This window comes from Haliotis rubra, unplaced genomic scaffold (genome assembly GCF_003918875.1).
Source record: "Haliotis rubra isolate DU_JTF1 unplaced genomic scaffold, ASM391887v1 Scf114, whole genome shotgun sequence".
Taxonomy (NCBI): domain Eukaryota; kingdom Metazoa; phylum Mollusca; class Gastropoda; order Lepetellida; family Haliotidae; genus Haliotis; species Haliotis rubra.
The window spans coordinates 1,622,248-1,638,289 of record NW_025765048.1 but is presented as its reverse complement, the minus strand read 5'-3'; the positions used below and the strand labels follow the sequence as shown (position 1 = coordinate 1,638,289).

Below are 16,042 nucleotides of genomic sequence, written 5' to 3'. Positions count from 1 at the left end.
GTTCTTGATGACAAGGCAGCAGTCCGTTGCGCCCAAGGCCAACAGACCATACACGGTCACTTTGAACACCCACCACCAGAACACCGAGTGAAGTTGTTACTGACACATGTAGACCGTGGTCTAGACCACCAGTTGTCCGACTTCCATCTTTGTGGAAGTGCGATGGCTGAGTGGGTTAGACGGCTGAGTCTGTGTGCTGGTGATTAGGTGCCTGACTCTGAAAGTGTGGGTTCGAATCCCGAATGGGACTCAACTCAACAAAAGTACTAGATTCTGTACTTCAATGAGAAACTGTAATCCCAAATATAACGTGTTACATTTGACCACTTTCTAAATGGCATTGTGTATTCACTATTAACCACGACAATATTTCTACTGTGTTACTGTTTCGGAACTCTGACTGGACTAGAGAACCCAGAGCCGTGTGACGTATGTATATGTCCATGTAAGGAAACAGACAGCTAGGTGTACACAAAATACGGTTTTATTGACTTTTATCTCTATTCAGAACACAATACACACTACAGACCACCAACCATCACGATTTATCAAGCCCTTTATCTTCTTGTCATAATTATCTTGGAGGATTCTCCCCACAACGCTGTAGTCTGTGTTATAAACTCCAATACTTCGCCTAGACTCTCGATAAAAAAACAAACATATCTGAAAGAGCAGCTTCGCCGCTCTCCCTAGTCTTGGGAGATGGATGGACTGATGATGGGATCGAACTTTGGTCTAGTAAGACAGATCTACGCACTACCCTTTGGGCTACCCCACCAAGCAGTGAAAGGGAGAAGTACCAGTATCGCTCGTATTGATGTATTAACCCCTGAGACAATCCTCTATACAAAACAGTGAATACTCATCAAGATCCACACTTCATTTGGGGCGGCAGTTTGGCCTTGTGGTGAAAGCTCTAGTTTGAAACAGAGCCCAGTTCGACGCTCTTTGGAACGATGTGTGAAGTCCATTCCCTCCGCAGTGATATACCTGGAATACTGCTGAACGCGGGGGTGCCAAAATAGTTTTGCACACGCTTAACATATATCCGGATAACGGGCATCCCAGTAGAAGGGCGATACCTAACTGACTAGGCTCATTTCCTGACAGTACTAACGGACTAGGCCCATTTCCTGACAGTACCAACGGACTAGGCGCATTTCCTGACAGTACTAACGAACTAGGCGCATTTCCTGACAGTACCAACGGACTAGGCGCATTTGCCGACAACACAGTACATATTGATTGTCAGTTAGTCATAGGCATATCTATATCTATTTTGGCTTATTGAAAATACTATGTCAGCAATACAAGACACATGATAATGGGTGAATATGATGGGCGGGTGGCCAGAAACAATGCTACTACTAAATGAAGATCCAGGAATTAGACCTGCAGCACGAGTGCTTGTCACAACATGGGGGTGACTGGACCGGGGTGGTTATTCTCGCGAACTCAGCAAGTGTCCAAGTAGCGAAGGATCCATACGCCTTGTGCCAAGCACCGGACTGTCTGGTCCAGACTAGATGTTTTGCAGACCGCCGCCATATGCCAGGGGTACTGCTGAGTGCGGCGTCAACAACAACCACGACTACATAGAATAAAGCAGCATTACCATCACCTCTTCACAGCGGATCGCGAAGCAATATAACGATGGCCACTACACACTAATCCTAAAGTCACGTCACATCTCACCGTGATTAAATTAGTTTACATCGCATGAGGCTGTCCAGGACTAGACTAAAACTGAACTAAAAGCGTTTTCATCTGATGATAATGGAGAAGTCAGAGTAGAGGTGTGAAACAGTGATCTCTTGCATTTGACTGATCCAGAGTCACTCTCTGGTCAATCACAAATAACTGTATCTCAGGCTTCACTTAGTCTGACAAAACTACGTACATGCGTTCATATAGCGACTACCCGTGAAGATCCGGGTGAGAATTGGTCTTCAGCAAGCCATGCTTGTCGTAAGAGGCCACTAACGGGATCGCGTAGACTGATGCTCATGCTGTTGATCACTGGGTTGTCTGGTCCAGACCTGATTATTTACACTGCACAACACTGCAGATGTCTGGAGCCGTAACGTTTTCAGTGAAACATAATACCTCTGTTGAAAATAATGATTCTAAATTGATCATATAATAAGTGATTACTACATCTTAGTTACGATAATTACTCAAATACTATGTCACGAAAGGAATACAGTTTTATCAACAATAACAGAGGCAGTCTTGAAACAACTTATAATAATAAGGAAATTCACCATGGTAACAATATACTGTTTATGTTACCATGGTAATAATACATTTAGACGTCTCCATGCTTGTACGGTCACTGTAAGTATACATCTGAACCCAGGTCCTTGTTTACAAACAGGACTGGTGTTTAATTGAACACTAAATCAATAAAGGCAAATCATTACTCCCAGTCATTCGGTAACCTAGATTGCATATATCTGAGATGTAACAAACACACTGAGGGGAAGGTTTCACTTGTGATTGAAGTTTCTGGCAATCTGTGGAAAGTCTGTCTTGTCAGGTGACAACAGACGATACATTGACAAAGGAATAAATATTCATTCACACGGCTATCAACCACCAAAGAGCGAGATTACGCATGGTTAGTAAAACGAGTACATCTTGTCTTACAAAACCAATCATGTTATTTTGACACGGATAGGGATAAAACAGAACATACGGTCTCCAGACAAATCCCCGCTCTTGTATCTATAGAATATGAAAAATTTGATGTAATTTAGGCTCTTTCCTATCATACTATTCACCATTTTGTGATAAAACCTTTGTGGAGACAGAAGAGAAGGCATTTAGCTTACTAAGCAGCGCCCCCTCTAAACAGTTATGGGCATCATGACACCCCTCACACCCACGTGCATAACGCCAGACTGTAGTTTTCACATTATAGTGCTATATCTCTTAGTTCAAACAAAGTGCACAATCAGATTAAGTACAATCTGTACATGTACTGACAAATACCTTACGTATCCCATCGAGAGGAGAACACTGTTCTTATAAAATGTGATTTTACCTACACTTTTCCATTATCAATATTTGTTGTCGGCTAACATGCCATCAGTCTCCCCTTCTCTACCAGCCCCCCTCGTCTCCATCTCCACACCCATCTTCTCCCCCATCTCCTCCCCCTCTTCTCTTTCCTCGCAGGCCCATGGTTGTAGTTCCCCGGATGCAAACAGGACATAGAAGATGGCGCCGAAGGCGTACATGGCTGCCGCAATGTAGAAAACAACTTGCCACTCTGCCCGCGTCTGACTCTGCAACGAGAAATATTTAAGTCACGATGAAATAGTGAACATTGTTAAACACTATGGTTGGCATACACAAGCTATGTCACGGTGACCGGTATAGTCTGGATCCGGAAAATCAGTGACCGACAATATGAGCCACGATCAGCCCTGTCTGGTCACGATGACATACTGAATACCCCGATACCAAGTTCAACGATAAATAAACCCATCATTTAACAAACTGTCACATACATAGAAGTCATTCTTTGGTACATGGCTGGATTATCTCCATCATTACCAACAATAACAACAACAACGAGCACCTGCAGTGGTTATATACTAGTTCCACCACCAACAACAACAACGAGCACCTGCAGTGGTTATATACTAGTTCCACCAACAACAACAACAACAAGCACCTGCAGTGGTTATATACTAGTTCCACCAACAACAACAACGAGCACCTGCAATGGTTATATACTAGTTCCAACCAAAACAACAACAACGAGCACCTGCAGTGGTTATATACTAGTTCCACCAACAACAACAACAACGAGCACCTGCAGTGGTTATATACTAGTTCCACCACCAACAACAACAACAACGAGCACCTGCAATGGTTATATACTAGTTCCACCACCAACAACAACAACGAGCACCTGCAGTGGTTATATACTAGTTCCACCAACAACAACAACAACGAGCACCTGCAGTGGTTATATACTAGTTCCACCACCAACAACAACAACGAGCACCTGCAGTGGTTATATACTAGTTCCACAACAACAACAACAACAACTAGTTCCACCACCAACAACAACAACGAGCACCTGCAGTGGTTATATACTAGTTCCACGAGCACCTGCAGTGGTTATATACTAGTTCCACCAACAACAACAACAACGAGCACCTGCAGTGGTTATATACTAGTTCCACCAACAACAACAACAACGAGCACCTGCAGTGGTTATATACTAGTTCCACCAACAACAACAACGAGCACCTGCAATGGTTATATACTAGTTCCACCAACAACAACAACAACGAGCACCTGCAGTGGTTATATACTAGTTCCACCAACAACAAGAAGTCACGTACCTCAGATGTAATGACACCAACAACAAGAAGTCACGTACCTCAGATGTAATGACTCCAACAACGACGGGTGAGATGAACCCCGTGACGGCAGCTATGGAGTTGGAGATGCCGAAGAGGATGCCGGCGTATGCGGGGGCGATGTCGACGTGGTTGACGATGAAGCCGGAGAACTGGAAGCCGGTGAGGGAGACACCCAGAACCAGCAGGGTGATGGCCAACGGCCGCTGGGAACAGTCGACATACCCCAAGCCGACCAACATCGCTGCCGGGACCAACTTACCTGTTTAGCAGGGGAGAAATACGTGTAATACCATGTACTACCATGTACTACTATTTAATACTATGTAACATACGTGAGGAGGTACGCTACAAGTAACTTCCGTGTATGATGTTTTGTTTGTTATTTTACGCCGCAGTCAGCAATATCCCAGCTCTATGGCGGCGGTCTGTAAATAATCCAGTCTTGACCAGACAATCATCATCATGAACATCGAGCTAGGTATTGGGATACGATGACATGTGTCAACCATGTCAGCGACCCTGACCACCCGATCCCGTTAATCACCCATTACGACAAGCGTGGGAGGTGAAACCCACATAAACCTTAACTTGTGAAACATCTACGACGGGTATGTTATTCGAGTATATGATGCATGGGATGAATGTTCTCTCATTGACAAACGACGGCCCAAGCTTTGGGATTGTGAAAGAGACGCTGGAACCACTCACCGAAAGAGTCAAATATTTTCCTGGTGTTGGTGGTTGTGAAGATGCTCCGTCTCCTGACGAAGTCAGCCATCCAACCAGACAAGTTGATCATCGCCCAGAACACAATGTAGGGGAGAGCGGAGTACAGACCGTTCTGAAACAATCAACAGCTGTCAATATTCGCGAGGAAATAGTCTAGCGATTCAAGACCCATGTTTTAGCCCCTGCATGAGAACAATCTGTACCTACGACCGGAAGCCAATTTGTAGTGCGCCCACCCCCAACATCACCATTACGGCTTTGGACACCAGAAATGGACTTCACGTACTGTATCTATGTATGGAGTCAAACCCAATCCTTCGTGGGACATGCGATCGCTTGAACCACTTGACTATGTAACCAACAAGTACTGTTTGAACGACCTGGGCACAGTTAGCGATTAGCAAAGAATACAATGAGGGGTGGTGGCAGCTGCCTCGGAGAAAGGGTCCAGGTTATGATGTGAAGAAACATCATCTAACTGTAAACCTGTTATTGGTAGTTATATCATGTATATACATGGTGGCAGCAGCCTCGGGGAAAGGGTCCAGGTTATGATGTGAAGAAACATCATCTAACTGTAAACCTGTTGGTAGTTATATCATGTATATACATGGTGGCAGCTGCCTCGAGGAAAGGGTCCAGGTTATGATGTGAAGAAACATCATCTAACTGTAAACATACTAGTGGTAGTTATATCATGTATATACATGGTGGCAGCTGCCTCGAGGAGAAGGGTCCAGGTTATGATGTGAAGAAACATCATCTAACTGTAAACCTGTTATTGGTAGTTATATCATGTATATACATGGTGGCAGCTGCCTCGAGGAAAGGGTCCAGGTTATGATGTGAAGAAACATCATCTAACTGTAAACCTGTTAGTGGTAGTTATATCATGTATATACATGGTGGCAGCTGCCTCGAGGAAAGGGTCCAGGTTATGATGTGAAGAAACATCGTCTAACTGAAAACCTGTTATTGGTAGTTATATCATGTATATACATGGTGGCAGCTGCCTCGAGGAAAGGGTCCAGGTTATGATGTGAAGAAACATCATCTAACTGTAAACCTGTTATTGGTAGTTATATCATGTATATACATGGTGGCAGCTGCCTCGAGGAAAGGGTCCAGGTTATGATGTGAAGAAACATCATCTAACTGTAAACCTGTTATTGGTAGTTATATCGGGGAAAGGGTCCAGGTTATGATGTGAAGAAACAGCATCTAACTGTAAACATGTTATTGGTAGTTATATCATGTATATACTGGCAGCTGCCTCGGGGAAAGGGTCCAGGTTATGATGTGAAGAAACAGCATCTAACTGTAAACATGTTATTGGTAGTTATATCATGTATATACATGGTGGCAGCTGCCTCGAGGAAAGGGTCCAGGTTATGATGTGAAGAAACAGCATCTAACTGTAAACGTTATTGGTAGTTATATCATGTATATACATGGTGGCAGCTGCCTCGGGGAAAGGGTCCAGGTTATGATGTGAAGAAACAGCATCTAACTGTAAACGTTATTGGTAGTTATATCATGTATATACATGGTGGCAGCTGCCTCGAGGAAAGGGTTCAGGTTATGATGTGAAGAAACAGCATCTAACTGTAAACGTTATTGGTAGTTATATCATGTATATACATGGTGGCAGCTGCCTCGGGGAAAGGGTCCAGGTTATGATGTGAAGAAACAGCATCTAACTGTAAACGTTATTGGTAGTTATATCATGTATATATACATGGTGGCAGATCCAATATTCGGCAATTAAGGATTGTTTCATTCTCTATTTGGATTGAACTTCTAGTTTGTAGATATATATTCAAATACATAAAAAATCATTCTGGAAGTAAATGTCAGTTAAATACATAAAGTGTGTTCAACATCATAGCCACCCCGTGCTGAGTTACGACTGGAATATTGCTGAAGAAGATAACAACATATTCAGTCAGGTGACGCCGACAGCTGTCTCTATTCACTGCCGCGTCCTTGTACACTGAATGACGCCCACTGAATGCACGACTGCTGAAGTGTGGCGACAGCGTTATTCAACTCAGGTGTACACAACTGGGCATTAGCTGGTCGCTATCAAGGCTGACGCAACAGACAGCAACAACTTTGACAGGGGCCCCAAGTTATACTCCATGTTTTCAGATAGATGACATTCACCCAGTTTGACTGATAGTTGTATTTAATTGAAAGGTTTATGACGTGTTATGGGTGCGACACAATCACTCAGCCTGTCGACATTGGCAGCTACGTGGGGAAGAACTACACTTCAAAGGCAGGTCATATTACGTGACGCACCATGTGGTGCACTTAATGTTTTCTCCGTCTGTTGGAGTTGAACAACATGTCTGTGTGACGATCAAATCATCATCACATTGATGCAGCATCCGACATAGACGTTACAAGAGGAGGAACGTCCTTGCTGGGCAGCGGGTGCATCAACAGTCGCGTTCAGAGTGTCAAATACCTGCTCGCTGACAACAAAGAGGTAAAAACGATAAATCGTTGACTTGCATTATGATTAAACTTACATTTTTAATTTAGTTTTGATTTAACGCCTTTTGTGTTTCAGATAAATCACAATGTGTCGGCGGAGGAGACAGTCCAGAAGAGACGCAGGATGATGGTATTTGTCTCCTAGAAACGGGTGGAACGGGTCGAATATCTGTATAACAAAACAGTCCCCCGATTATCTGTAGATAAAGTGTTTCGAGCCATCTTTTTCAGGATCTGGGCCACTACTTAACATGACTTCTCTAAAGGGCATCTATGTCCAGCGAATGTATTTTCATTATGTATTTTATTTATTGTACCTTGAAGGGAACTATATACAACTCTCCACACGCTCTGATATAGGGCAATTAAACTGCACATGCCCCTTGCAAGTGTGTGACTGTTGTCTTTTGATCTGCACCCAGGAACGAAGATCAAACAGTCTCACTTCTATATTTATGAACCTGTAACTGACGGAAAGATGCGAGGTGAGACAATCGGAACACACCCGTCGAACATATGGGCGCTGTCACAAATGGGTTTCTTCGTTTTTCTAAGTCACTGAAAAGTTTAGATTGAGCCAGGGTGAAAGAGGATTTAATTTTCTATTAACAGGAAGACATTGTGTTCCTTGAGACGTCTGCCGTCACAGCTGGCCTTTTCCGGATTGAAGCACATGAAGTCTTCCGGGCCGTCACCACACCAGGGAGTTAAAGTCAAGACAGACTTGTCTCACTGTTATCCCCGTCCACTGTGTATGCTTACTACTATAACTGGAATAATTTGGCATGGTATATATCATAACTTGCATTGTACAATCTTCAGTAGAGGGTAATATCCGAGGTAACTCTCCGTTCCTTAACAAAATGGCGCCCAGGCCCTTTATTTTTAAGGAATGGAGAGTTACGAGGATATTACCGTACCTAAATTACATTCAAAGTATTGGTAAAATTTCTGTTATCAAAATTAAATGTCAAAACGACAAAATGAAGTCTAAAACTTCAGACCCATCGCTCCATTCCTGAAAAGTAATGGAGCGAGCAGACAATGAAATGACGTCACAATTGTAATTTAACCAAGGAAGCAAACATGTGATCCGGAGTCATCTTGAAAGGGGGGAGACCGATAACTTATACAGCTGTTGCTAAAGTATTGCATCTCCTGAATTGAGTGAGTCGGGTTTTAGCAATATCAGCATTATTACAGCGGGGACACCAGAAGTGAGCTTCGTACGTTGTGGCCATGTGTGTCATCAAACCCGGGCCTTCGGCGTGCCCTGCGAACGATGTAACTAACCACTTGGCTAACCCACCACCCCCTTGTTAGCACATAAGAAACACATCTGCACAAACTTTCGGACCAGAAAATCTTTCTAATAAGGATTCTGAAATCGCAAAACGTCAATCAACGCTAACTTAGTTTCGGCGTTGATGACGTTATTGATCAACATATATATAGTCATTGTTATAACAAGCGGGATATGTACTGATGACAGCCGGTCTGCTGTAATGTGGAACATTGTGTACAACAATGATATTCAAATACAAGCAGCTGAGGCCAGGTGCTCACATTGGTGTTAATTTTCCGGAATTGTAAAGCACTGATAAAAAGACTCGTCACATCTGTTCAGGTCAATAGAGATGCAACTGTCTGTATAAATACGTCAGTATTATTGGAGAAGAGACAAAATAGACTGTAACAGATGAATATAAACAGTAATGACAACAACAACAACAATAACAGGTCACCTGTGCAACTGGTAGTTATTCCCAAACAACATTTCATATTAACAGCTAAACATTAAAATATGTTGACGTGCATTTTGATAATTTTGAGGTTTATAGTTGCGTAAAATATTCTGTGATCATTGATGCGAGCGGCCGCAGGATGCCATCAACCGGAATACATCTGGCACCGAAAATCTACATTTCAGGGACTAAACCAACTTCATCAGGATGCATTCAAATATTCCCAACAATAAGTTATCTGTGTTCGATCATAAATCGATCCCGGCGAGTTTCAAATATCATCTGCAATGTATAATATATATGTAAATATATGTTAATCATTAGGCACGAGTTTCTATTAGCCCGTTTGCGCTTAGACGGAACCCAGTCGCACAAACGGCGGCAATAGGGGACCGAGTTGCCATTCGACTTTACCCGGAATAACACGAGTTGGTCAGGATGCTGGTTATGGAAAGGTGAAATACTGCAGCGACGAATAAAATCTAATTCACATGCACGCTCGCACGCACGCACACACACACACACACACACGAGAGGCATGTAATTATTTCCACTCACAGAAGCAATGTCGAACTTGAGGACCTCGCTCATGTATGTGGGGATGTTGGTGAGGAGAGGTGTAGGCTCCCCAGTCAGAGGTGATGTTGCTGACGATGATGGCGTAGGATGGTAGTGACAGCGCTATGCTCTTCCAGGGAACATTTATCTTCTGAAAAAACAATGACTGATTTATTACATTCTGGTTTAACGTAAGCATGGACAGGTGTTGTCTTGGCAACGTGAGACGCTGTTTTAACTAAAGTGTGGACAGGTGTTGTCTTGGCAACGTGAGACGCTGCTTTAACTATACTGTGGACAGGTGTTGTCTTGGCAGCGTGAGACGCTGCTTTAACTATACTGTGGACAAGTGTTGTCTTGGCAGCGTGAGACGCTGCTTTAACTATACTGTGGACAGGTGTTGTCTTGGCAACGTGAGACACTGTTTTAACTATACTGTGGACAGGTGTTGTCTTGGCAGCGTGAGACGCTGTTTTAACTATACTGTGGACAGGTGTTTTCTTGGCAACGTGAGACGCTGCTTTAACCATACTGTGGACAGGTGTTGTCTTGGCAACGTGAGACACTGTTTTAACTATACTGTGGACAGGCGTTGTCTTGGCAGCGTGAGACGCTGTTTTAACTATACTGTGGACAGGTGTTGTCTTCGTTGGCTGTTTTAACTTGAGACGCTGCTTTAACCATACTGTGGACAGGTGTTGTCTTTGGCAACGTGAGACGCTGCTTAAACCTGAGTGTGGACAGGTGTTGTCTTGGCAACGTGAGACGCTGCTTTAACTATACAGTGGACAGGTGTTGTCTTGGCAGCGTGAGACGCTGCTTTAACCATACTGTGGACAGGTGTTGTCTTGGCAACGTGAGACGCTGTTTTAACTATACTGTGGACAGGTCTTGCCTCAGGGGCGTGAGATAAAGAGATGTGTTTGACAAAGCCATCGGAGGTGGGTACACATTTGCCTTGTTTGTATATGTGCACAGTATGACACATCAAATACCGCTATAGGTGGAAAGATAAGAGACCCAAATTTCATGACAAGCGGGGTTCTGTTCATCAATGGCCGGTACACCAATCACGGATCTTAATACTCAATAGTCCCGTAAATATCATGAGGACCTCCTCACCTTGTGTGATCTGGCGCTATGACGAAGGGTGTACTGAATGTAGCGTCTCTCGTTCTCCGATATCCGTTTATGCTGGGCCGGGGTGTCGCTCACAAGGAGCGTCCACAAGATGAACCACACCAAGGACAGGGCACCTGCAGTGTCAATACTGATTGTGAGTAACATTGCTAAAAGGCGCTACAAACCTCTATGACAAGATAATAACTTCGAGTTTGTTTTGGTAAATGTTGGGATGATGAAACCTTCGAGTTGGTTATGGTAAATGTCTGTTTGATGAAACCTTCGAGTTAGTTATGGTAAATGTATGTTTGGTGAAAGCTTCGAGGTTTGTTATGGTAAATGTCTGTTTGATGAAACCTTCGAGTTGGTTATGGTAAATGTCTGTTTGATGAAACCTTCGATGTTTGTTATGGTAAATGTCTGTTTGGTGAATCCTTCGATGTTTGGTGAAAGCTTCGATGTTTGTTATGGTAAATGTCTGTTTGATGAAACCTTCGAGTTGGTTATGGTAAATGTATGTTTGTGAAAGCTTCGAGGTTTGTTATGGTAAATGTCTGTTTGATGAAACCTTCGAGTTTGTTATGGTAAATGTATGTTTGGTGAAACCTTCGAGGTTTGTTATGGTAAATGTCTGTTTGATGAAATCGTCGAGGTGGTTATGGAAATGTCTGTTTGATGAAATCGTCGAGGTGGTTATGGAAACTCGAGGTTTGTTATGGTAAATGTCTGTTTGATGAAATCTTCGAGGTGGTTATGGTAAATGTCTGTTTGATGAAACTTCGAGGTGGTTATGGTGAAAATGTATGGTAAATGTCTGTTTGATGAAACCTTCGAGTTGGTTATGGTAAATGTATGTTTGGTGAAAGCTTCGAAGTTTGTTATGGTAAATGTCTGTTTGATGAAATCGTCGAGGTGGTTATGGTAAATGTCTGTTTAATGAAATCGTCGAGGTTTGTTATGGTAAATGTCTGTTTGATGAAATCGTCGAGGTGGTTATGGTAAATGTCTGTTTTGATGAAATTATGGTCGAGGTTTGTTATGGTAAATGTCTGTTTGATGAAATCGTCGAGGTTTGTTATGGTAAATGTCTGTTTGATGAAATCGTCGAGGTGGTTATGGTAAATGTCTGTTTGATGAAATCGTCGAGGTGGTTATGGTAAATGTCTGTTTGATGAAATCGTCGAGGTGGTTATGGTAAATGTCTGTTTGATGAAATCGTCGAGGTTTGTTATGGTAAATGTCTGTTTGATGAAATCGTCGAGGTTTGTTATGGTAAATGTCTGTTTGATGAAATCGTCGAGGTGGTTATGGTAAATGTCTGTTTGATGAAATTGTCGAGGTTTGTTATGGTAAATGTCTGTTTGATGAAATTGTCGAGGTTTGTTATGGTAAATGTCTGTTTGATGAAATCGTCGAGGTGGTTATGGTAAATGTCTGTTTGATGAAATCGTCGAGGTGGTTATGGTAAATGTCTGTTTGATGAAATCGTCGAGGTGGTTATGGTAAATGTCTGTTTGATGAAATCGTCGAGGTTGTTATGGTAAATGTCTGTTTGATGAAATCGTCGAGGTTTGTTATGGTAAATGTCTGTTTGATGAAATCGTCGAGGTGGTTATGGTAAATGTCTGTTTGATGAAATCGTCGAGGTGGTTATGGTAAATGTCTGTTTGATGAAATCTTTCGAGGTTGGTTATGGTAAATGTCTGTTTGATGAAATCGTCGAGGTGGTTATGGTAAATGTCTGTTTGATGAAATTGTCGCCGGTTGGTTATGGTAAATGTCTGTTTGATGAAATCTTCGAGTTTGTTATGGTAAATGTCTGTTTGATGAAATCGTCGAGGTGGTTATGGTAAATGTCTGTTTGATGAAATCGTCGAGGTGGTTATGGTAAATGTCTGTTTGATGAAATCGTCGAGGTGGTTATGGTAAATGTCTGTTTGATGAAATCGTCGAGGTGGTTATGGTAAATGTCTGTTTGATGAAACCTTCGAGTTGGTTATGGTAAATGTCTGTTTGATGAAACCTTCGAGGTGGTTATGGTAAATGTCTGTATGATGAAACCTTTGAGGACGTTATGGTAAATGTCTGTTTGATGAAACCTTCGAGGTTGGTTATGGTAAATGTCTGTTTGATGAAACCTTCGAGTTGGTTATGGTAAATGTATGTTTGATGAAAGCTTCGATGTTTGTTATGGTAAATGTCTGTTTGATGAAACCTTCGAGTTTGTTATGGTAAATGTCTGTTTGATGAAACCTTCGAGTTGGTTATGGTAAATGTATGTTTGATGAAAGCTTCGATGTTTGTTATGGTAAATGTCTGTTTGATGAAACCTTCGAGTTTGTTATGGTAAATGTCTGCTGTTGATGAAACTTTCGAGGTTTGTTATGGTAAATGTCTGTTGTTGAAAGCTTCGATGTTTGTTATGGTAAATGTCTGTATGCTGAAACCAACCTTCGAGGTTTGTTATGGTAAATGTCCGTTTGATGAAATCTTCGAGGTGGTTATGGTAAATGCCTAAATGGTGAAAGAAACCAGTCACCAATGGGTCAAAAACAAGATCAAGATCACTGTTTTCTCAACACCGGTGCTTCTGATTAGAATGCTGCTGCCGATAATATCACTCACTACATCATCGCCACAATCGGTTTATCGTACCCAATTGTACCCGACTGTGGATCTCACTATAGATTTGCTTGTTGTCTAGACCCCCTAGTGGTTACTGGATGACTCCTCCTTCTATAGATGGGCAGTTCGAAGTACTATCATCAATCAGTCTCGTCATCCATGCCCGCCATGCCCGTCAAGCTCGTCACTGCATCGCTCCAGTACTGATACCGGTTTTTACACAGCACAACGTGATTCCATATACCGTTCCTCTTATATACTACTTGACATCGGATTTTATGCCAAAGACACTAACCTGATTCAAATAAATAAAACTAACCAGAATAAAATCAAGTATGAAAAACCAGTAACATTTATGAAGTTCAAACACAGCACAGCTACAAATCCGACTCACCATGATTGTTATATCAATAACCATGTACATGTATACAAAAGGACAATAATATCTACCCTTGACTGTCAAACCAACTGCCTCGAGTGGATATTGGATATTGCACGAGTAGACATATGGTAACCTTCAAACAACAGGAGAACACTTCAAGAGTGACTATACAGAATTACCAACTGTCAATGACGGATGTTATAGATTTATTACACACTGGCATCACAACTTACCCAGAACGTAATATATGGAAGGCCATCCCCTGCAAAGCCATATTTACACAGGAAGCCAGCTAGGGGGAATGTCACCACGTTGCCAACTTGTGCACCTGGAAGATGAGAGGTCACGACGTGGTCAGTGTTTATACAGAAGTTGTCAAGTATTAGCAAAGATCACTTACTGGGGGTTCATTCAAAGGTGGGCTATAACAGGTGTTGTTTAATGCATTTTGATAGGTTTTTATGGAAGCCGTTTTCAAAATATGTGATCCAAATGAATCTCAAAATATAATTCTGGAGAGCATATAAGAGTATTAATAAATAACACACGTTAGTTATCTCGAAGCTGGTCATTCAGTCGTATGTTTCCCTTAGGCCGTATTAAGCCATCAAGAAGCTACTAGACTCAAGCATGTTAAAAAGCCACGCTGCCCTGGTCTATAATAGTTCTGTAGAAATCCCTCTCCGTAAATCCCTCCACACACAACTCCGCATATCCTACTGCTGACCAAGGATCATAACCGACCCCGGGAACCTGGCGAACGTGTGCTCACTTGACAAGGACCCTCACCTGCATATGTGAATGCTGTTAGCTTGCTCCTCTCTAGGGGAGGGGCCCAGTGCCCCCAGAATGTGTGCATGGCAGGGAACGCTGCACCCTGAAAGGGAAAACAACACTGATGAGGAAACTACTTCAGTCAAATATTCCTAATTTAAATTCAAAAGCGCTAACCAAAGTACAATGCATGGCACCATTACTTACACTGATATACATACAGATATGCTATGTGGAAGATACAACAAACATCTTTCCTAGCGATTTAAACATGTTTCGCAAGTTTGTAATTTTGACCGAGAGAGAGCAAAAGGGGCCATTCTGATATATAGGTGCCCGTTTCACAAAGCGATCGTAGCGCTACGACTGTCTGCGGTAAGTCTATGTTAAAGTATGGAAGTTACGATCACCTTATTAGTGCTATGATCGCTTTGTGAAACGGGGCTCTGGTCCCTACTTTATCTATCAGAGCTGTTGACTAGATACCAGCAGTGGTGACCTTATAGAAAGTGACACTTGGTTACATCCCATCGTTGTCAGTGATGGAGTGATGAGGTCACAGATACCGAAGTCAAATCTTAGTCCCGACTTACCGAGGCAAGACCTAGCAGGATCCGGAGTGCCATAACAGCGATGTAGTTGGTGGTGGCTACGATGGGGGTTAGGAAGGTGAGGATGCTGCACACAAACACTGACCAGCCGTACACATGCTTCCCCCCGAACCTGGTGGCCAGCCATCCTGCAGGTATCTGGGAGACAAGGTATCCCCAGAAATAGGCGCCCAACACCAGGCCCTGGGTGGGCTTGTCCCACAGCAACTTGCCATCCTGAAACAGGAGAACATACGTTAGGCCACAAGTACACAGGGCGCACCCGACTTGGAATAGTGAGAGAGTGGTTGTAAAGTCATGTTACCTTTGGCTGTATCAGGACGTATGTTTTTATTGTGACAGGAGAGGTATGCAGGACATGTGCGTGGGGATGTTCGTAGTGACGAACCAAAGATCAGGAACAATCTGTCCACGATCATATGATCCAGGTGAACCATACAGTTCCATACAGTGAATAACGCCTCCTTATAACACATCACCCAGCGCATTACAGCATTACCCTGACGACCGTGTGTCGTAGTCCCTGTTCCCGCCACTGAGCCACTATTACCAAGCCCGAGCTCAGCCATACTTCGTTCTATCTAGTAAACTGAGCTAAAATAGTCTACATAA

General features: G+C 42.8%; 1 protein-coding gene and 1 long non-coding RNA gene across 2 annotated transcripts in view; one reads left to right on the top strand and one right to left on the bottom strand.

The window, feature by feature from the left end:
- Positions 1-468: 468 nt before the first annotated feature.
- Positions 469-16,042, bottom strand: part of LOC124252987 (sialin-like) — a 28,415-nt gene continuing 12,841 nt past the window's right edge. Inside the window, 10 exon segments of the mRNA XM_046686705.1 lie at positions 469-3,290; positions 4,400-4,641; positions 5,091-5,223; positions 9,917-9,973; positions 9,975-10,067; positions 11,039-11,172; positions 14,279-14,308; positions 14,311-14,373; positions 14,835-14,922; positions 15,413-15,696. Of these exon segments, the coding sequence (XP_046542661.1) occupies positions 3,063-3,290; positions 4,400-4,641; positions 5,091-5,223; positions 9,917-9,973; positions 9,975-10,067; positions 11,039-11,172; positions 14,279-14,308; positions 14,311-14,373; positions 14,835-14,922; positions 15,413-15,696 (1,352 nt within the window). The 3' untranslated portion in view covers positions 469-3,062.
- LOC124252998 lies at positions 6,866-7,815 on the top strand. The gene is made up of 2 exons (XR_006892074.1): positions 6,866-7,605; positions 7,690-7,815. It is a non-coding gene; the product is annotated as an uncharacterized LOC124252998 (long non-coding RNA).